This window comes from Phaseolus vulgaris, chromosome 3, assembly GCF_051622355.1.
Source record: "Phaseolus vulgaris cultivar YP4 chromosome 3, ASM5162235v1, whole genome shotgun sequence".
In the NCBI taxonomy this organism is placed as follows: Eukaryota; Viridiplantae; Streptophyta; class Magnoliopsida; order Fabales; family Fabaceae; genus Phaseolus; species Phaseolus vulgaris.
In genome coordinates this window covers 7,747,518-7,769,545 of record NC_143500.1, presented here as the reverse complement: position 1 = coordinate 7,769,545, position 22,028 = coordinate 7,747,518, and the positions used below count along the sequence as shown (strand labels likewise).

The 22,028-nt window shown below is 33.3% G+C and overlaps 3 protein-coding genes across 6 annotated transcripts; all 3 read left to right on the top strand.

Moving 5' to 3' along the window:
• The first annotated feature begins 2,283 nt into the window (after positions 1-2,283).
• LOC137806422 (CBS domain-containing protein CBSX1, chloroplastic) lies at positions 2,284-7,087 on the top strand. Its single transcript, XM_068606541.2, has 9 exons — positions 2,284-2,669; positions 2,763-2,850; positions 2,934-2,998; positions 3,139-3,187; positions 4,079-4,131; positions 5,918-6,033; positions 6,269-6,326; positions 6,417-6,535; positions 6,637-7,087. The coding sequence occupies exons 1-8, from the start codon at positions 2,493-2,495 to the stop codon at positions 6,492-6,494; spliced, it is 684 nt and encodes a 227-aa protein (XP_068462642.1). The 5' UTR covers positions 2,284-2,492; the 3' UTR covers positions 6,495-6,535; positions 6,637-7,087.
• A 2,590-nt stretch (positions 7,088-9,677) lies between these two features.
• On the top strand, positions 9,678-11,840 carry LOC137806418 (putative cadmium/zinc-transporting ATPase HMA1, chloroplastic). 4 transcript variants are annotated; one of them, XM_068606536.2, is made up of 4 exons: positions 9,705-10,567; positions 10,988-11,122; positions 11,331-11,411; positions 11,497-11,840. In XM_068606536.2, the coding sequence occupies exons 2-4, from the start codon at positions 11,002-11,004 to the stop codon at positions 11,667-11,669; spliced, it is 375 nt and encodes a 124-aa protein (XP_068462637.1). In that variant the 5' UTR covers positions 9,705-10,567; positions 10,988-11,001; the 3' UTR covers positions 11,670-11,840. The 4 variants fall into 4 exon arrangements, 3 of the variants coding, with proteins under 3 accessions (XP_068462637.1, XP_068462636.1, XP_068462635.1); XM_068606535.2 differs by having other exon boundaries at positions 9,722-10,567; positions 10,952-11,122; XR_016519696.1 differs by having other exon boundaries at positions 9,678-10,567; positions 10,952-11,411.
• Positions 11,841-20,143: 8,303 nt separating this feature from the next.
• On the top strand, positions 20,144-21,818 carry LOC137806417 (abscisate beta-glucosyltransferase). Its single transcript, XM_068606533.2, has one exon. It carries the CDS (start codon positions 20,218-20,220, stop codon positions 21,640-21,642), a length of 1,425 nt encoding a protein of 474 aa, XP_068462634.1. The 5' UTR covers positions 20,144-20,217; the 3' UTR covers positions 21,643-21,818.
• Positions 21,819-22,028: the final 210 nt, after the last annotated feature.

Below are 22,028 nucleotides of genomic sequence, written 5' to 3'. Positions count from 1 at the left end.
ATGACCTCATACCTTTATTTTATAACTGACAGTATATTACTGATACATAAACTGACTGCGAAAGAATTGTAGCAAAACCCCAACAAATTTACTCTAATCAATGGGTACTTGTTCAGATACAGTTTTTCTCATCCACTACTCAAATGCATTAACGAAGACCAAGCCTTTAAAGTTATCATTGGGAATGTGTGGAAGTCATATTGGTGATCGAGCCCCTGACGACCATCTCAGCTCAACAAATCCAAATCTTATTGTTGAAGAATATTATTTGCAGGTTTGGTGTTCCTAAGCTCTAAATCTCAGACAATGGCACCTAATTCGCCAACAAACCGATGAGACAAATGTGTAGAGATAGGCATTAGAAAAATCTTCTCATATGTGGAACATCCTCAAATAAATGGACAAGTCGAGCTGATAAATAGGATAATCCTCCGAGGAATAAAGAGAAGGTTACAGAAAGCTAAAGGCAAGTGGCCAGAGGAACTCCCCCGAGTGTTGTGGTCTTACCATACAACCCCACATTCAACAACGTGGGAGACACCTTTCAGCTTGGTCTACAAAATAAATGCAATGATTCTCATCAAAATAATGGATCTGTCCCATAGAATGCATAATTTTTCTCTTGAAGCATCCAACGAGGGAATCTGACTCAAGCTTGACATACTGGATGAAGTTCGCGAAAATTCTCGATTGCAATTTGAGGCCCTCAAGTGACGAGTGGAGATGAGACATAAGAGTAAGGTCGTCCCAGACAATTTAAAGTTTCAGACCTAGTGCTTCGGAAGACTTAACTACACCAACTTGAGAACAAATTATCTCCCAAATGGACAAAACCATTCAAGATATGGCAAGTGCTCGACAATGAAGCGTATCAGTTGGAGACCCTCGATGGCGGATTAGTGCCACAGACTTGGAACGAGAAGTTTAAGTTTTTATTATAGTTAAAATTATTTTTTATGTTTTGAACACTTTATTTCATTGAACTTTGTGATGTGGTTCGACACTCCTCTTCCTTGAGTTTTTCTCAATACCTTTTAAGAAGGTCGCCTTTCAATGAATAAATCACGATTACAATAAATTATGACTAAAAAATCTTGGGATGACCAGTTGACGAGTGAGTATAATTCAAAAATCTTGGGATCACTAGTTGATAAACAAGCACAATTCCGAGTGTTGTTTCTTAGTAGGTAACACATGTTCATAATAAAATAAGACCTCCATGTTTGCAAGCCTCTTCACCTCTTCGGCTTAAGACTGGGGACTATTTGTTGTCCTAGACCTATTCGAAATTTTAAAAAGGTCCATGACTTAAAAAGTTACCTTGGTAAAATCCCAAGGGAATGACTCGGTTTCCGATTACGTGTAACATTAGGTTATGAAAATTGAGCTACAAAAATCCATAAAACAAAAAATAATATCCACCCTAAGATTTCATCATTAAAAAAAAAGGACCTATTCAACCAAAAATAGAAATAATTTTTTTAAAACAAATATTTAATCTGTTATTATGAAACATTGGTTTTTCGGATATTGTTTTGGAAGAATAATTTATAAAGAAGAAAACTAAAGAGAGGGAGATGATCGAAAAATTGTTTTGGACTGATTCATGGAAAAAAGTTCAACCCTTTACTCTATCTAAAATCCCTTTTTTTTTTGAACCAGAACAATGTAAAGTACTTACCATTTTTTAAAATTTGAATAATATTTTTCATAAAGTTTTTCATTCAATCCCGTTTTGGAATTAGGGTATTCAATAACACAGTCACAAAGTTTGAGAAATAAAATAAGGATAGAATAGAATGATAAAACTATTTTCATCAATTAAATTGTTTATTATTTTCTATTTTGTTATAAGACGCGTTTAAAACACATTATAAGACAATTTTAGAGGTTTTTTCTTCTTGTAAGGTATGAACACATTAGACGGAAGAAGATTTAGAAACGGAACAGTTGCTTGAAAAGAAACGGAACAGTTGGTTCAAAAGAAACGGAAGGTTCCCACGTGCTTCTTCAACGGACAGGGAAACACAAGCGACGTAAAAACAAAACAAACAAACTTTGAAAATTGGAAATGTCAATGGTCTCACACCAAACGACGCCGTTGCTGAATCCGACGCCGACTGTTATGTTCAAGTGTCAACGTTGTTTGCATTCCACCGCCTTCAACGGAAAAGTAAAGATACTCACGTCTCTTTTTCCTTCAAACACTTTCCTTTTTTTTCTTTTTTCTTTTTTTTATTATTATTATTATTTTATTATTATAATACTCATTCACTTTCTATTAATTTTTTTTCAATTATTTATCATTCCCCCTTCGAAACTGCTACTCACACCACCATTACTTTACCATTTCATCATTGGATCTCTTTTCATTCTCCCTCTCTTCAGCCTTCAACCTCTCTACAAGAAAATCATCCAAATAAAAAAAAATTGTTTTCATTACGTAGTAAATTAAAGAAAAAGAAAAAAAAAAGAAAAAAAAAGAGAGAGAAATGAATTCGATTCATCTCATAAACACTCTTGCTGCTCCGTTTCGGTCTTGTTCTCCTCCGTCCCTTTTTCCGCAATGCCATTATCCTCTCCGTTCCTCCGCTGTACCCAAACGGCGTCGTTTCTCTCACTCCTCCGGGTTCCGCCTCGCCTCAACTCCAACCGTGAATTCGGTTCCCGTAAGTCTTCTTCTCTTTGGATCAACCGTCATTCTTACGCTACCGTGTTCCTTAACCCTTTTTCTTTTGCGGGTTGCGCTTTTACCTTCTCAGCGTGGGAATGGAACCTATACCGTTGCTGATTTCATGACAAAGAAGCAAGATTTGTATGTTGTGAAAACCACCACCACCGTTGATGAAGGTACCTCTACCTCAATGTTGTATGCACTTTTATCATCTGAATTTACTCTATTTATTTATATATCTTTATTTATTTTATTACAGCTCTGGAGGCTCTGGTAAACAACAGAATCAGTGGTCTTCCGGTAATTGATGATAACTGGAATTTGGTAATTTTCTAGTTCCCCTCACTATTTTCTTTTTGTTTTGCCCTATTGTGTAATTTAATGCTTAAAGAAAATTAAAGGTTTCTATTTTGGACTGGATTCAATTCCTCCTTGAACCTTTTCTACTTCTTGTGACGCTGCAGGTTGGAGTTGTTTCAGATTACGATTTATTAGCTATTGATTCGATATCAGGTACTATGCATATCAAGGATGCAGAATTTAAAAATGTCATGTTGTACTACTTTTGTTTTACATTTAGAGTAGCAAAGTTTCTGCTATCTACAAAGTCAAATCAATGTTTATATAGGTTGAATGGTCGATGGGAGTGATTATACTTCATATTTTTTTCAATGTTTGTGTGTTGTTACTGATTTATGGGTGTGAGATTGAAGATACCGTATGTTTTAACATGCTTTAGTCGGAGAGTTAGTAATTTCTGTTTTGGTTGGTGAGTAACGAGGCTAATTGTACTCCCTCTATTTCAAATTATCTGCGAGTTTTTATTTCTAAATTTCTAACTTTATAAAATCAAGAAAGTATTAATTTTTTTTCTCAAACTCCTCCCTCACTTGTTGGTAACTTATCTAAATATTTAATGTATTTAATTGAGATGACTGCTATTAGTAGTAAGTTAGTAACTCACTTTCTAATACGCTTCTAACATATTCCCTACTTTTGGTTAAAATTTATACTACAAAATAATAAGATACTCATTATAAATAAGAGGGGCTATAAAAATTTGTAATTTCCATAGAATTTCAGCTAATAGTAAATTTTGTTGCTAGCATTTCTCTTTAATTAATTCACAACTACGGTCCCACAATTTTGGAAGGGCATTTTAGTCAAAAACTTTTTATCATAATAATTGGTGCAATGAACAACTCTTATGATGTGTGCAATGAACAACTCTTATGATATGTGCATTACCAATTATGACAAATAATTTGAAATGAAGAGAGTATTTAACTTTTTTGCCAAGTCTGTAACAGCAATATTGGAGTCCCATTGTTGTGCTTAATCTTGTCAATAAGTTCTCTGCATGCTGCTGCTAAGATTTTGCTGATTGTTATGTTTGGCTTTTAGGAGGTTCTCAGACTGATGCAAACCTGTTCCCCAACGTTGATAGTACTTGGAAAGTAAGTGACCTTTTTATGTTCTACTTATTCAGTGTGATTTTCTGTTAGCATTTACTATGCTGCCTTATGAATTCTAATTATATGGAATAGATTTATCATTTACCGGTAATTGCATATAACTCCTCTGAAACTGAGGCCAAATGGTGCTATTAGATGCTAATGTGGTAATGATGAAAGAATTCAAAAACTAATGTTTGGACATAGTTTTTAATGCAATAATGAATAATTCAACTGCCCCAACACAAGTCAGTTACGAACATAAGCTGAGCCCACTTCTCATTTGGCAACGTTTTGGTTGGATTATTGAATACTTAGATAATTGATACCAAACCTCTGTTTACAATTCCTTTTTGATATAGCAGTTTATATCTGATTCATATAATTTGTTCATGGTCTGCATGTGTTTTATGAGTTTGGATTTTCATGTTCGATCAATATTCATTGGTAGAGTGAGTCTTCATCCATCCCCTTTACCTTGTCAAAATTGCATTACCTGTTTCTTGATGTGCAAATAGATCATATTTCTCAAAACATGTAAGATTTGAAAGGGAAACAAATAATATCGACGTTCCATGCTTATCGCACTTCCTTGTGCCTCGGTTTTATAGGATAGAAGAAAAATTCTGTGTGAAGTATAATTTTGGCTTTTGCATCCCTTTATATCCACATTTAGTATGCCAGAGTCAACCTTGAAGCGGCTATATTCTACTTATATGGTGCTTTCGTGACAAAGCTTTAAACACATTGTGAAAGTCAACTTCTTGAAAAGTTCCAATCTTGAACTTATGCATTAGTTCCTTTCTGTATATTTGGGTTGTCTATTTTGTAGAAATATATGTGGACTAGCTTTGGACCTTAATTGGGCCTTGATTGGATGGTCAAAACCCTAGGGTACATAGTCAAACTCGGCAAAGTCATGAAGGAGAAGAAGCTTGAAGCATGAACTCCCACGTCATGTGGAAGAAGCCATTTTTAGGCTATTAGGAGAGGAGGATTGAGGTAGTTGAGAAATAACTGTATGATAGACCCATTACAACAAAGTTAATAGAAACCTAGAAGGGGAAGATGAGTTGAGAAAGTAAGCAAAGGGATTGATTTGCTGTATCAGTCCAATCTGAAGAAAATAATAGATCAGAAAGAGTGAGTGCACAAAATGAGATATCAGCAGTTAAATCGTTGCATAACAAGTGATAGTTGAAAATTGGGGAGTGTGGGGAGAGATAGGGGTCATTTCCTTGTAGTGTAGAGGTAGGGAGGAGGCAGGTAGTGGTCGAATGGCTTTATCCTTGGTGTGGGTTTGCTTCATATTAGGAATCCATATTCAAGTCAGCCTGTGACTTGAATATAGTTTTCTTTCATTTTATAGCAAAACTATAGTTTTCTTTCATTTTATAGTAAAACTATATTTTTTTTACCAGCAAATAGTAAAACTATGTAATATAGTTTATCTTCTTCATCCCTGTGCTGATACCCGCGGTGTCTGTCTTACCAGCATTCCTCTTTTGTTCCACTTGAAAGGGACAGTTCCCTTTATAGTTTATTCTTAAATTGGTTTGCAATATCTTCGTATGATTTTTTTAATGAATCTGTGCACATGAAACTCAAACCACTCACGATGTTGGGTGTCACTATAATAATATTCTTCCATACAATAAAGGATATGTGCAGATTGTTTTCTTTTCTTCATTTTCCCTCAAAAAGAAGGGGAATTGTAATTGTTTAGCAAGAGCTGTTATTCTATTGAATGGTTACCCTTCTGTAGCTCTAATCAGTTTTTGCATGACAGACATTCAATGAGATACAAAAGCTGCTTAGTAAGACTAATGGCCAAGTTGTTGGTGACTTGATGACTCCAACTCCACTCGTTGTCCATGAATCGACAAGTCTAGAGGAAGCTGCTAGGTACTGACTTTTCATACATATCCAATAATGTTGAATTCTCTGATTCTATTGTATGTAACATGGTAATTTGTAGCAATGCAAGAGGACAAGAAAATCAGTGACGATTATTAGTGCCACCATTTATGTTAAATAATTTCATGAAAAATTAAATTATTAAATTCTGATAAATACGATTCCTAAATCTCAACCATCATGTTATACCAATCTGATGCCCACACCATTACTTCTTGTATAGGCTGTTGCTTGAAACAAAATATCGTAGACTACCTGTGGTCGATGATGATGGAAAGCTGGTAAGGAGATCTATTCTCTCTTGCAAGATTAATTGGTGTGCTTCTTCTTCTAGTGACTTTAGCTAATTGATTTTTCTGCGTTCTTTCTAGGCTGGACTTATTACAAGGGGAAATATAGTTAAGGCAGCTCTGCTATCAAAACGCGCGGAGAGTGGTGATAGTGTTTGAAAGAAACTTCATTGAAATAGCTTTGCTTGTAGGTTGTGCTGGTGAGATTCAGCGTAACTTCAAAACTATAAGCTACGTATAATGTATGTATGTATGTAAGTGTCATGTAGTGAATGTTTAGACAATTATGAATGTATGACAGGCTAAAAGAGGAGGTGAAAGCAACTTTTGACGGCCTTGTGAGATCTTAGTGGTGGGTAACAAAGAAGATAGAGTGAAGTGATTGTTTGGTGCATTGATTGTTACGAGCATGGAGACACTACATCCTCTTTATTGGTCTCTGTTAACTCTGACGTTTGAGGGTGGAACAGATAATTTGGAGCCCTGTATTATAAATTTATATTGTAAATTGTTGAGGATTTTAATTTATATGTTAGTATGCTCTGGTCGGTTTCCTATATTAAGATTATTCACCAAGTTCTCGAGTGTCTCCAGTTTACTGCCGTATTGAATATCTCTGGATAGGGTCAACATCTGATCTCATCAATTCTTTTATGGACTGAAATACATTCCCCTACATGGATATGAACGTATGATGAATGTAACATTCTACAATCTTCTTTTATTGATAAGTTTGTTTTTTTGTTAGTAAATTTATGGGTTGAATATGTATTTCATCAATGTATTTTCATATGCAAAATTGATTTTTTTAATTCAAATTCAAATTAAATACTTCTTGAGTATTTATAGTAATTCAAACTAAAAACTTCTTCACTATTTATATTAAGAAAACTATTGAAATGAAATTTTACTAGTTTTTTTTACATGACAGATTTTGAGGACTATTGAATTTGATAGCTTCCTTCTAAAAGACTATTGAATTGTTGCCAAAATTTCAGCTTCAATACTAGTTTCTTAACTCACTCATTGCTAGTTTTATTTATTTCTAAGTGTTTTAGCAAGGAGTCTTTTAAGAGTTGACCTAACCTCTATTAAGCTTCATTATCATTTTTCATACACCAATATTTCACAGTTTCTTTCGTCCATTTTAGTCATTCAATTCCACCAAATTCCGCACTTCAAAATACAAAACAAAAGATTCATAGCAATGCAAGCTAGGATTGTATTAGTTCGGGAGGGATTGAAGTGTGTAGGAAGAAGCTAGTGAAGTGTGTAGGAAAAGCTTTCCTAATTTAAACTTATCAAGTTAGGATTAGTGTTTAGAATATCTGTCATCTACTAATTCTAATTTGCATGATAAGTTAGGGTTTTCTAATTTGCATGATAAGTTAGGGTTTTAAAAGTTCTAGTACATATCTCTCTCAATCCTAGATTTAGAGTTTGAATTTTATTCTATTTTTTATCCAAAATTTAAGGTCAGAAAGAAAATTTATAATCTCTACTATTTACAACTTTATACAAGACGAGAAAATACATTTTTCTGTGTCTATGCTTTTAAACTGAGTTGTGGTGACTAGTTTTGTTTTAGATGGATCTCCATCAATGACTTAATAAAGACTAACTTATAGGAAAAAAATTTCAATACTTAATGTTTACTAGAATTGTTTCAATATTAATTGTATAATGTTCAAAAACACAATTAATAATCTTATCCTTTATTTTATATTTTTTTATTTGTTTTAAAGTATTACCAAATCATAAATTAATAATATTGAATAATTGCTATAGCCGTGAACATAAAATATTATTTCAAATTTGACAAGAAAAATATAATTCTACTCTGGGCTAAAATAAAGCTCAATTTGAAGTAACTTATGTCTTTACAAAAAGTTTAAAATTGCAAAGAAAGATTACATATATATAACTTTTATAAAACTAAAAAGTGAAAAAAAAAATTTAGTATTTTACTCTTCAAATGAGTAAAGTCTTTTTTATTGAAGTTTTATCTTCTTCTATCTTTTAGTTATAAATTTTGGTGACAAAGCAATTGTTATCATACTTCTTCATAAAAAAATATGTCATCATATCTTAGTTATGTTTAATAACAATAATTTTTATTGGTTGAATATTGTATTATCTCGTTTCAATATCAAATATCAATCCACAATAAATTTCAAACATTAAAATACTTTTTATAATTACATATAAATCAAGAAAAAATCTTTTTTCAAAAGCTAAGACAAAATAGCAGTATTCTTTATAAAAGAACATATAAACACATATTGCTTTTGCTATTTTATGTTTTTCTTCACTTTGTTACACATCTTGCTTTTGTTATTTTATGTTTTTCTTCACTTTGTTTTCGGCACTATTTGGTGTTACTGAACAATAAAACAAAAAGATTTTTAATATCAGATTTTTTTGAAGAAAAATTAAGAGAGTTCAAAGTTGTGTAATTCCTCATTAAAGAATATTTCTCATCTATATTACTAAAGATTTTTTAATTAACTCTTTTTTTTTCTTATTTTTTACAGCATTTATTTTCTTATCTTTTCTTTATGCTCCTTCACATTCTTTTCTTTTTCTCTTTTTTCATCCTCCTCTTTTCCATTTATACTTTTATAAGTTTTCTTTTCATTTTTCTTTTCCTTTTTTTCTCATAAGCTATTTTACCTTTTTCTTAAATTCTTTTTCTATTTTTTATAATTTTTGTTTACTGTTATGATTTTTTTTTATAACTTCTGTCATCTATTTAACATTTTATTTTTCATGGAAGGAGGAAAGCTTATTCTAGGTTTCTTATGATAATTATTATTTCTAGGATTATGACGTATCACTACAAAAAATAACAATTTAGTCATCGAATTCAGCGACTGAAAATAAGTGGTCGCAATTTGCGACCGAAATAGTCACCAAATACTCTTAGTGTCAAATCTGCAACCGAAGTAGCGACCGAATGAATTGTTAATGATGTTAGTTAATTTTGCGACCGAATTAGCGACCAAACATAAGAGTGACAAAAGCATCGGTTGTCAAAGTGGTGGCTGTTTTGAATAAATTGAGAAAAATATATTTGTGATCGAATTAGTGACTGAATATGGTTATTTTTTAGCCACTGATTTTCTTTCGGTCGCTAAATATAATTGCTTATTTTCTGCCACCGAATTAGTCACCGAATATGTTTATTTTTTAGTCACTGATTTTTTTTTGTCGCTAAATGTAATTGTTTATTTCTGTCACCGAATTAGCCACCAAATATGTTTATATTTTAGCCACTAATTTTCTTTTGGTCGATAAATGAAATTGTTTACTAATAATAATAATAATAATAATAATAATAATGTCACAACTCTGGTGACAAGTGAAATCGGTGAACGAGTTCGAACAAATAACGGTGACACTGCGAATCGAAGAAATGTGTTGTCATTGTTTCTCTGCACTACTTTCCACTCTTCCCCTCAGCCTTCCCTTTCGCCACCGAGAAATCACGAGCACTCTTCACACCGATCTGAATCTCCTCGATTTAATTTCTACCACCGCGATGGATATCGCGAACGGCATCGTGTTGAAGATGGAGGCGTTGGAGTCCGATAATGCGCCGAAGAAGGATGAGATCCAGAGCTGAGGAAGCTGATCGAGTCGTTGCGACGAGAGGCGGAGGAGCTGGAGTTGGAGGTGAATGCCGCCGAGGAGGCCAGATCAGAGGCGGCGACATTGAGCAGCGTGCTCGAGGATCAATAGAGAACGCTGGTGTTTCTGGAGAGGGAGACGAAGACTTTGAAGCAGTTGAACGCAGAGTGCGAGATGAAGGTGCGCTATCTGGAGCGAAGGATCGACGTTCTGGAAGTGTGGAAAAGCAAGGAGCGGAGCAAGAGAGTCCGCATGGAGGAGGAGATGAGATAAAAGGTTGGTGAGAAAGAGAAACAGATTGAAACGCTAAAGTAGAGAAAAGGTTCGCGTACTTGCCGTTTTCTAAGCAAGTACTAAAATTACTAGATTTCGAAAACGACTGAGCTGCACGGGGTGCAGTTTTTCATGAAATCACAGGTGTTTGATGCAAATTCTCCGATGGGGACTGATGCTCGTGTGGTGGTTGAGGAAAGTATGATAAAGGATTATCGGAGTGTGCTTCGGAGATACTGTCAGGTGGAGATGCCGAGCCAGAGTTGGAATAGGAATATGCCAACTCCTCAATGTGATAAGCTGCAGAACTTTGCAGTCATGGCATGAAGGTATCTTTTTGTCTATTCACTTTGTTTCAGTTGAGCAATTGATCGAATTAGGTTAGTTTTTTAATGGATTGAAATGTATTTATTTATCATTGTTTTTTTATCGGATTATGATTGTTTTGTTTTGAACTTAAAAGCGGTTTGGATAAATTCATTCACATGGCATGTTACTGGTTGCATGATTAATTGGATTTGGAACTGTGAGAGAAGTTTTCTAAGGCTGAGACAAGGGGAAATAACTTTATTGCTTGTTGTCTAGGGTTCTTAGATTTGTTTTGCATTGATTTTTGGGTTGTGGTGAATTTTGTTGAGTGTTGATATGGCTATTTTATTGCTCTGATTATTTAAAACTCTAATTAAGCTTTACATCCTGGGGTTATATGCTAGTGAAATGTCAACTGGTGCTTCTCTTATTATATATAGTGCAACCCAAACCCATGGTCTCCAAGAAAGATATTGTTGTGTATGGGTATGGAAGTGTGGCTTGGAAAGATCGCATGGAAGAATGGAGCAATGATGGAGGTTTTGGTGATGACTTTGAGGATGTTGATTTCCCATGTAACTCTCCAACTTGATCAACATTTTTATTTGTTTTATTTAAGTTTCTTATTAAGCTACATAATTGGGGTGGATACTAGAGCACCTCTTTATAACATCAAACCCAATCCATTTTGCATTTGGAAGACATTAAGACTTAAAATCACTTGATGCTCTTATTGAGATGAGTAGTGGAAAGGTGAACATCCTGTGTTAATGGCAATGGCAGCCTTTGCATCAATATTTATGGGAAACTCTTTGGAAGGAGGCTTGCTTCTTTCCATCTTTGGAAACTCTTTGGCACATATAGGTGAGTTAAATTTTGTTTCACAAACCAAGGTTTAAGTTTCATGTTCTACAAAAAGTTTGATTATCTTATGTGATGGATTTTGCAGCCGAAGAGCATTTCACCAGTCGATCAATCGTTGATGTCAGAGAGTTGAAAGAAAATAATCCAGATTTTGCCTTTGTTCTGGATACCAAGGATGATAAACTCCCCAATACATTTGACTTGGCATACAAGAGAATTCCCATGCATGATGAACTTTGGTTTTCTTTAGAAGGTTAAACAGTGACTGATGTCTTGATATTGTTTTTTATGTTTTCAACTGGATAACCAGTTTTTACTGTAATCGTTAACTGATGTTCATAGTTATTCTTGATGATTTGGATATAGTTAACCTTTGCATTGTGGTTTGTTACCTTACTGCTTAATAAATTAATATTTCTGACAATTAAATCATGATTCCAATTCTTTTTATTGTTCTTAATAATTATTGATAGTATGTGAAATACTTATATAACCAAACTTATTTTGCAGCTTAGTGATCCAGAACCCAACTCTTTTGTAACAAAGTATGTCACCGGGTGTTGAAAATGTTACAGATCAAATATTTGAATTCCTTTACAATATTATTTTGTATTAAAATATTCAAAATGACTCTTTATCTTTCTTCGTTTAAAGAGCATTCCTGGTCCTCATTTTCTATATATGTCACCTTTTAATAAATGATGCTTGTTTTTTATTGTTTGTTAATAATAAAAATAGTAATAGTGATAAAATAGAATAAAAGTTAACCCTGGTAATGTAAAATAGAATAAATTTTATTCTTTTCAGATTACCGGTTAACAATTAGAACGTAGATGGAATCTTGAATGTGTTGATAGTAATAATCATGATTATGATTATTATACACCACTTTACTTGGTGATGTATAACGAATAAAATGATGTTTTTTTTCTTCCATGTGATTCCTCACCATATTTACTCTAGATTTTTCTTCTTCTTTCAGAAGTTGAAACAAACATATCTATAATACATATTATTTTATTTTTTTTATGTTACTTTTAAGTCTTTAATTTCATCACTTAGGCTCATTCGATCATGATCACTCATTTGTTTATCAAAATATTTTCTCCAAGTTTTGAAAGGTTTTCATAAAAATGGAGTGATTTTCACCAAAATTTTCAAGTGTGTGCGTATCCCTATGTAAACTAAATGAAGTCTTCTAACCAAACAACATAAAATAAGTGAGACTTTGTAAAAAAATGTAGCTTCTAACCAAACAACATAAAATAAGTGAGACTTTGTAAAAAAATGTAAACTAGATGGATTCCTGATGTGGAAGTCTAAGTGACACTTACGAGTCTTTCAACACATTTCTACAAGTTTAAGCGCTTACGAGTCTTTTGGAACATTTCCACAAGTTTAAACACCTACTATTACACAATTCAAGTAGAGAGATGAGAGAATGCCAATGATTTTCCAAGACACCAAAAAAGAACCAAAAATTACACAAGATGACAAAATTACAGTTTGTGTATGAAATGAAATTCATTGCTAAAATACAACAAAATGAAATATAAAGTAGCTACAATATTTGTGATTGAAAACAACAACTCAGAGATGAAGAAATACGTTGTAACCATGAAAAAAAAAAGATGGAAAATTTTATCGCAAAAAGTAGTCTCAAAGGTGTTTTTGTGATTTTTCTTGTGATTTTTAGTGCAACTCTCTTTTGGTCTTTTCTCACAAGTGTTTGCACTCTCTTTTAATTCTTTTCTTGTCTCTTGAGATCTCCCAAGCAGTTGCTTCAACTAGTCTTCAACAACACCAAGTATTCTACCTTAGAAAGAGGCGAACTCTTAAAAAATCATAGTAAATTTTAAACATTCCTAATTACATAGACTTAAAATCAAGACTATAAAGATGTAAAATCAAGAAAAATTAAATTAGAAATGGATAACTTCAAATGAAGATAGATTATGACAATACTTATAGAATTCAAACAAAATGACAAACCAAACTTAAAGGAAAATTTGGAAGTAAGCATACCAAATAGAATCCTAATAAATAACTCTAGATTTTCATTACAAAATAAAATAACGTGCAAGTTGAATTAAGGAACAAGAATTAAGGAACAATTAAAAACACAAGTTTCATATTCAAGTTTGGAATTGTTGAGTTATTTTAGGAGACTTCTGATGTTTATTTTACTTGTTTAAATTTGTCATATTAAGTTTAATTCAATATTTTAAATCTCATAGTTCGAGGGATACTATTTTATATGATTAAGGACAATATGATTTCGAGATTATCTTGCCCATTTATGTATATATTCATGTATGTAATGAGAAATTATAGGTGAGAAACATTTTTTTATTTTATTCTTGAGATGGTATTAGAGCTTTTGATCCTTGGAAACCTCCAACCATGTAAATTTGAGTAACCTTAATTGTTGTATAAACTTAATTGCAACATTCATTGTTACCCACTCAACATATGGTCTCTCTATGTGTTTCGATGTCCATCATTGTACACAATTGCAACCTTCATTGTTGCATTTTTGTCCTAATCCATGTGTGTATAAATTGTTTTTTGTGATGGATGAGAAAGGAGGATTTGTTCTACAAATCAACCATGAAGAGTTAGAAATAATAAGATCCTTCTTTGACAACATGAAAAAACCAACAACAAGTATGTGCTCAATATACAATTTAATCAACAAGTATGTTCCTTAGTATATGAATTTTATTTATATTAAACACAAGCATGCAATGTTAACAAGCACAATAGAATATGAGTGATAAAGATCAAGAAGAAAAAAAAAACAGATTTATACTAATCCACCTTCATAAGAAGACTACATCTAATAACTTCAAGTTAATCCATTAATTTCAAGTTTTTACAAGAACTGTACAAGAAAAACGAGATTCTAATTTAGAACTTGATCTTGAGTTGATACAAACAAAGTAGCTATGAAGATGACCAAGAAAGCAAAAGACAAAGCACATGGTGAGCAGTCATCTCAGCAAACATTTCAAGACCCCACCAAGGAGTTCATGGACCCGACCAGAGGAGTGGGCATAAACCAAATCACCAACTGTTCTTCCTTTTGGTTTTCTTAAGAGATAGAATATGTTGTAAATAATTTTGGGCTCAATTAAGGGTTCAAATAGCAAAGATAGCCTAGAATAAGGTGTCTTTAGCATAATAGGGGGTGTAGGTATCATTTTAACTTGTTTCTAACCCTTTAAGAAGACATTTTGACCTAGTTTATAGAAGGATAAGCCTAGGATGCGGGATTGACTTAGTCAAACCCTAAGACATTCCTTTTTTTTCCCTTTTCTCATCCTATCCTCTTGCTTGTTTTCCAAGACTCCTTCCCCTATAAATAAGAGGCCTACCTATTGTGTTTTACAAGTTGAAATTAATAGAAGAAAAGTTACTATGCACAAATATCTAAGTTTCCTTCTTCCATTCTCCTTCATTTCTCCTTCCATTTATGTTCACTGTCTTTATAGTCTTCCTTGGTTTTGCTCTCGATTTTTATCATGTTTAATTGAGTTTGCATCCATTCTCACCATATCTTGTCTTTTATCTTTGTCTTTGTGAAATAAACCTTCACATCTACTTAACCACTTGGTTAAGTTAATGTCCAGTGAAAATTTTCCTAAAATCTTCACTCTTAAATTCCTAAAATCTCAATTCTAAAAGTAAAGTGTCACCAAAATGAAAACATCTAAAAAATCAACTCACATCATTAGTGCTACAATGTTTTTTTTCATAACCTTGTGAAATCCTATCATAAGTAAATCTTGACCACTTGATAAAGAAATAATAACAACTTATAAATAAAATTGGAACAGAATCACTTGAAAAAATTAGCCACAGTTTTTTTTTTGTAGCTATAGCATGAGGTGGTTCCAAAAAAGAATTTTTAACTTTTGATCCTTTATAAAATCTTGTATTTAAAAAATATTTTTTAGTCAGCAAATCTTTTTTTTTTTTTTACATTTTGTATTTTGAAATTAGTCTCTCTATGTCACTTCAAATTGATGGCTTCAAAATAAAAATCAATACTTTGTCGTTATGCCAATTTTAGCCAATTAAATATTTAATTGACCAAAACAACATGAAATGAAGTTTCATAACATTTTATTTGATTAAAAGATATATTTAGTCAGTTTAAACCACTTAATATATGTCTTTTAATAATTTTAATTTATTAATTCACAGTTTAATAGTTTAAAGCAAGGTGAAATTGAGTTTCAACAAAGGCTCCAACATTTTAGCCAACTAAAACCTCTTTTCAATTGATTAAAACGTTCTTTCTTGCAATTCCAAATATTTTAAGATCCTTTTAACTTATTAACATAAATTTTAATTAATTAAAAATGACTCACTTGTATTAAAAAGGTTAAAAGTCATTGAAATCAAACTTATAGCTGAAAGCGTCAAGATCAAAGGTTTATAAATTCACTTAAGACCAAACTAAAATCAAAATTACAACTCAATGTGACTCTAATATTCAAGATTAACAAGGTGAGCCAAAATTCATCAAATGCATATGGTTGGAGGCATCAAATCTTCATTTTCATTCTATTGGTGTTTTGTACTTTAAGCGTGTATTGTGTTATGAAATTTTGTTACTTATTTAGTTTTCAAGATATGTCCTTTATCGTCTTCAACTTTCATTTAATACTTATTCCACAGTTGCATCAAGCTTTTCAAACAAAACAAGTTCCCCCTTAAAAGTTCAATTTAGAGGCTAACCTAGGTCAGAAATTGTAAAAATAATTGTAAATTGATCATCTATCACATGCCTGGTAACAATTGTCTATCATATTGTTTGTCAACTATGAAATTGTAGACACAAAAACCTTGAAATTGTAAGAATTGTAATTGACACAAATGTAAATGACCAAAAATAAAAGCAGGTAACATCAAACAACAATAAACCAGAAATTAAAAATTGGAAACGAGAAAGTAATTCTCAATTCAATAGTCTACTACTTAAAAAATGTAAAAATTGAAAACTAACAATTGAAATTTATGAATAAAATTCAACAACAATGAAGAAAAAAGAAGAAGAAGAAGAAGAAGAAGAAGAAGAAGAAGAAGAAGAAGAAGAAGAAGAAGAAGAAGAAGAAGAAGAAGAAGAAGAAGAAGAAGAAGAAGAAGAAGAAGAAGAAGAAGAAGAAGAAGAAAGAAGAAGAAGAAGAAGAAGAAGAAGAAGAAGAAGAAGAAGAAGAAGAAGAAGAAGAAGAAGAAGAAGAAGAAGAAGAAGAAGAAGAAGAAGAAGAAGAAGAAGAAGAAGAAGAAGAAGAAGAAGAAGAAGAAGAAGAAGAAGAAGAAGAAGAAGAAGAAGAAGAAGAAGAAGAAGAAGAAGAAGAAGAAGAAGAAGAAGAAGAAGAAGAAGAAGAAGAAGAAGAAGAAGAAGAAGAAGAAGAAGAAGAAGAAGAAGAAGAAGAAGAAGAAGAAGAAGAAGAAGAAGAAGAAGAAGAAGAAGAAGAAGAAGAAGAAGAAGAAGAAGAAGAAGAAGAAGAAGAAGAAGAAGAAGAAGAAGAAGAAGAAGAAGAAGAAGAAGAAGAAGAGAGAAGAAGAAGAAGAAGAAGAAGAAGAAGAAGAAGAAGAAGAAGAAGAAGAAGAAGAAGAAGAAGAAGAAGAAGAAGAAGAAGAAGAAGAAGAAGAAGAAGAAGAAGAAGAAGAAGAAGAAGAAGAAGAAGAAGAAGAAGAAGAAGAAGAAGAAGAAGAAGAAGAAGAAGAAGAAGAAGAAGAAGAAGAAGAAGAAGAAGAAGAAGAAGAGAAGAAGAAGAAGAAGAAGAAGAAGAAGAAGAAGAAGAAGAAGAAGAAGAAGAAGAAGAAGAAGAAGAAGAAGAAGAAGAAGAAGAAGAAGAAGAAGAAGAAGAATTTGAACTCAAATATAAATCGTTATTACCAACAAACAAACACATAAATACAAGTGTTGAATATATAATGTATTAAAAATATAAAGTAATTCTTGAAATAAAAAATATTTATCATCTAGGTGCTTGTAATTCTTCTTCTAAGATCAAATACAACCTATAGAAAAATCAAACAACACCAAAATTAAGTGACTATTCACAGATTTCATAACTAATTCAATCAATGCAAACCAAGAATATAAACTTTCTCAAAAGCAACAAAAATAAAATAGAAATGCCCTTTAAATCCATGCAATGTTTATTAAATTTAAAACTAAAGAACTTAGTATTTAACATTTTCATATATTCTTGTCTCTTTCTCGTCAAGTTCCTTTATTTCTCCATATATTCTTTTAAATCTTTATTTTTTTCTCTGATTTTCTCATTGCTCTCTTTTCTCTCTCTATATAAAGTATATGTAATAATCCTTGATGTCTTGCTCACTAGAACATTAATAAAAAAAACTATATCCATAACGTTCACATTTGAGACATGTCGTGGATCTAGCTTTGATCCTTAAACTTGATTGTGGTCATCATGTTTTTGTATTCTATAATAATAAGTTTCTCTTTCTAACTTTTGTAGTCATGAAATGAATTTTGGATAAAATTCATCTTTAAAAAAGTATGTCCACAAAAAAAATTTAGAAAAATAAAAAAGTGATTAACACAAGTAAACAAATATAAATATCACTATCCATTAAGTTTTTACACTCAATTTAATTGTGTATCACTCTTAAAAAGGTATACCCTCTTTCTCTTAAATTACTTTAGTTCTTAAGAAAAACTTTTAACCAACCTACTAATACTTTATATTTAAAGTAAAAGATGTAATAAATTTAAGCTAAACTTAAAAAGGTCAAAAAGTGATAAACTTTAAGATAAAACTAAAAAAATATAGAGATAAATTAAAAACAGAAATAGACACACATTTCAAAGTGCGTTTTTTTTAAAGATACAGCAAAGGATAGAGACGTTAAGTTGGTGGATTCTAATTGAGAATCAAATTGAAAAAGTGATAACTTTAAAGCCTTAAAATTTTGGACAGAACCTTAGAAAAATAATAGTAATGTTTAATCTCACCGAAGTATCATATATTGTAGCTAATTTAAGGGAGAAAATAAAGATGTGTTTCCTTACAACATAAAAAATAAATGATTTATGATTATAAAATAGAAAATAAAGAGATTTTTATGTTATAATATAAAAAAATTAGCTACTTTTAATATTATTATAAATAAAGAAATAGAGAGGTATTTGATTTTATATAATACTAGTATAACAATCACTTTAATTTAGTAGAATATCAATTTATTTGCAAGTTACTTTTTATTTTTATTACTTATCTGAGTCACTCTTAGTAGTATTTTTATTATGGATTGTGTACCGATCAATTCTCGAACATCGACGTCAGGGATCGACATCAGACTTCGTCAACAGAGGGAGAGATCGGACGTTAATGCCTTGAACAACTATAGTGGGTCACGTAAGGTGGGCCCCAGAATTACACTAGTTATCAGTTAAACATCAGTGATGGGAGGAAGCCCTAAGACATGAGGGATCCATGTAGGTGGTATAGCGCATTCAGGCGCAACACGAGTAAATAGTTCTTGGAGGCACAAAGGCCCGTTAGGGTTAGGGTTTCCAAGGGAAGATGCATGCATGACACGTGAATACTTAGGGCACCGCAGAGCAGATGACCCTAGAGATTTGGCGCACAAGTTGGTTCCCAGGCGTCCATATTGTTAGTCGTTGCACTCCAGTTAAGGGAAGTTCTATGTGCCAGATTATGCTAAGATTGTGTAATAGTGGTGCAGGGACGTTCTCAAGAAACCCTAGACATGGGTAACAGAAGAAAGGTAAACCTAGTTTCAACCTATATAAAGGGTGCTAAGAACCCTAGCAAGGTACACAATTTCTAAGACTGAAACTACTTTATACACTTGAGCGTCGGAGTGCAAACGACCGTCAAGGCGCCCTTCTTTGTCTTTGTAGGTGAGAGATTCTTCGATCAAGAAAGTTCGATTCTCAGACAGAGATAGGAGGGTCAGGAACTGTCGTTCGAGTCAACCGGCGAGAACAAATTATAATATTTTTACTTCCACAACAAAATATTAATATTTATAATAATAAAATAGATTTTTTTTAATGAAAATATAAGTAAAATATAAAATATTAAAATAATTTTTAAAATTTTTAAAATTTAAAAAATTATAAATTTTTATAAATAATTAAAATATTAATATTTATTGAATTTTAGGGTTGAGTATGTAAAAAAATATTTTTGTTTTATTATTTATGTCAGTCACTCCTTCACAGGTGTGTACGCAAGAAAGAAAAGTGTGGAGGTGTAGATGGGTGAAACTCGAAAATTCCATATTGTATCAGAGCTTCTAGAAACGGTGTTATTATGACCGACTATACATATTAGAATCTTGATATCTTCTTAATTGGCCACATCATACGCATTAGAGTCTTGATATTGGAAATGACGAAACCCGTCAATTTCGTCGAGTTATAAACAATCTTTTTATTTTTATTTTTATCATTTTAAAATAAAAATGTATTTAAAATAAATATTAATGGTAAGAACCGTATTCCATATCACAATTATAATCCATATCAGTAGTCGTTAATTCTTATACATAATGCTTTACTTCCACACGTGTTTGACAATTCTATCCAATAACAGCAATTGGAAACTTGAGACGAACACCACTAGTCAAATACTCTTGCCACTTTACTTCCAATATGTCACTCATGACGTTTAGCTCTAAGCTTATGTATCTATCAATCTACAAAAGAAAAGTAAATAAATAGTAGAAGCTCAGATTTTATAACTCACTCCATCTAACACACCAAGCTAAGCCAACATTTTCCCTTTTCAACATGAAACCGGTTGAAATCTTCTTTTTCCCCTACTTGGGGGGAGGCCATCAGATCCCAATGATAGACGCAGCAATAGTGTTTGCATCTCACGGAGCATCATCAACCATTCTAGCCACACCTTCCAGTGCCCCTAACTTTCAAAAATTAATCACGCGCCACCACAAAGCCGGTCTTCCCATCGCCATTCACACTCTCTCCGCCGACGTACCCGACGCAGACATGTCTGCCGGTCCCTTCCTGGACACCTCCGCCCTCCTCCAACCCCTGCGCCACTTCCTCCTCCAACGCCGCCCGCACTGCATCGTCGTCGACATGTTCCATCGTTGGGCCGGCGACATGGTTTACGAGCTCGGAATCCCCAGAATCCTCTTCAACGGAATCGGGTGCTTCGCTCGCTGCGTCCAGGAAAACTTAAGCCTTGCCGCGATTGAGAGTTTGAGTTCGGACTCGGAGCCTTTCGTGGTTCCTAATCTTCCCGACAGAATCGAAATGACGATGTCTCAGCTTCCTCCTTTTCTGAGAAACCCGTCTGAGGTTCCTGAAAGGGTGAGGGGCATGAAGCAGTTAGAGGAGAAGAGTTTCGGCACTCTTGTCAACAGCTTCTACGACTTGGAACCAGCTTATGCTGATCGGTTAAAAGACAAATGGGGAAAGAAAGCATGGATTGTAGGACCCGTGTCCCTTTGCAACAGAACCAAACAAGATAAAACCGAAAGAGGGAAGCCACCCACCGTCGATGAAGAAAAGTGCCTGAATTGGTTAAATTCTAAGAAGCCCAGTTCGGTTCTTTATATCAGCTTTGGAAGCCTGGCTCGGTTGCCCCCACAGCAGCTGAAGGAGATTGCTTACGGCCTCGAAGCCTCTGATCAATCGTTCGTTTGGGTGGTGGGGAAAATTCTCCACAACCCATCAGAAAACGAAGAAAACGGGAGCGGGAACTGGCTTCCGGAAGGGTTCGAGCAGAGGATGAAGGAAACGGGTAAAGGGTTGGTGCTCAGAGGGTGGGCTCCACAGTTGTTGATTTTGGAGCACGCTGCGATCAAAGGGTTTATGACTCATTGCGGATGGAACTCTACTCTGGAAGGTGTGAGTGCGGGAGTGCCCATGATCACGTGGCCTCTGACGGCGGAGCAATTTTCGAACGAGAAGTTGATAACGGAGGTTCTGAAGATTGGAGTCCAAGTGGGGAACAGGGAGTGGTGGCCCTGGAATGCAGAATGGAAAGGGTTAGTGGGGAGAGAGAAGGTGGAGGTGGCAGTGAGGAAGCTGATGGTGGAGAGCGCGGAGGCAGAGGAAATGAGAAGGCGAGTGAAAGACATTGCAGGGAAAGCTGCAAGAGCTGTGGAAGAAGGTGGAACGTCTTACGCCGATGTTGAGGCCTTAATTCATGAGCTTCAAGCTCACACATTACCAAACCAGGCTTAAAATTTTGAAAAAGAGAATTTTAACATACAGGCACAATCTTCAGCCTCAGACGAAGGAATACACTATGTACTGCACGTTTATTTCTATATGAGCAAATGAACCTTTTCCTTTTAGGCTCAAAAATATCACCTAGGTGATAGGGTTTTGGAATAATGGAATAAGAAAGTTTTACCATAGTTTTATGCTCTTAGTGCCCATTACTTATTGGTAGATATAGCAAAAACCTAATATTGGTGTTTTTATTAAATGCCTCCAAGACTTCAATCCAAAAATCTAGAAGATGTCCTTCAAGTTTTTTAAGACCGCTTAACAACTATCTACACTCGGACTATAGACGAATCGTCAACAGGAATGACGAGTACTAATAAAAAATTTGAGTCGGTCTC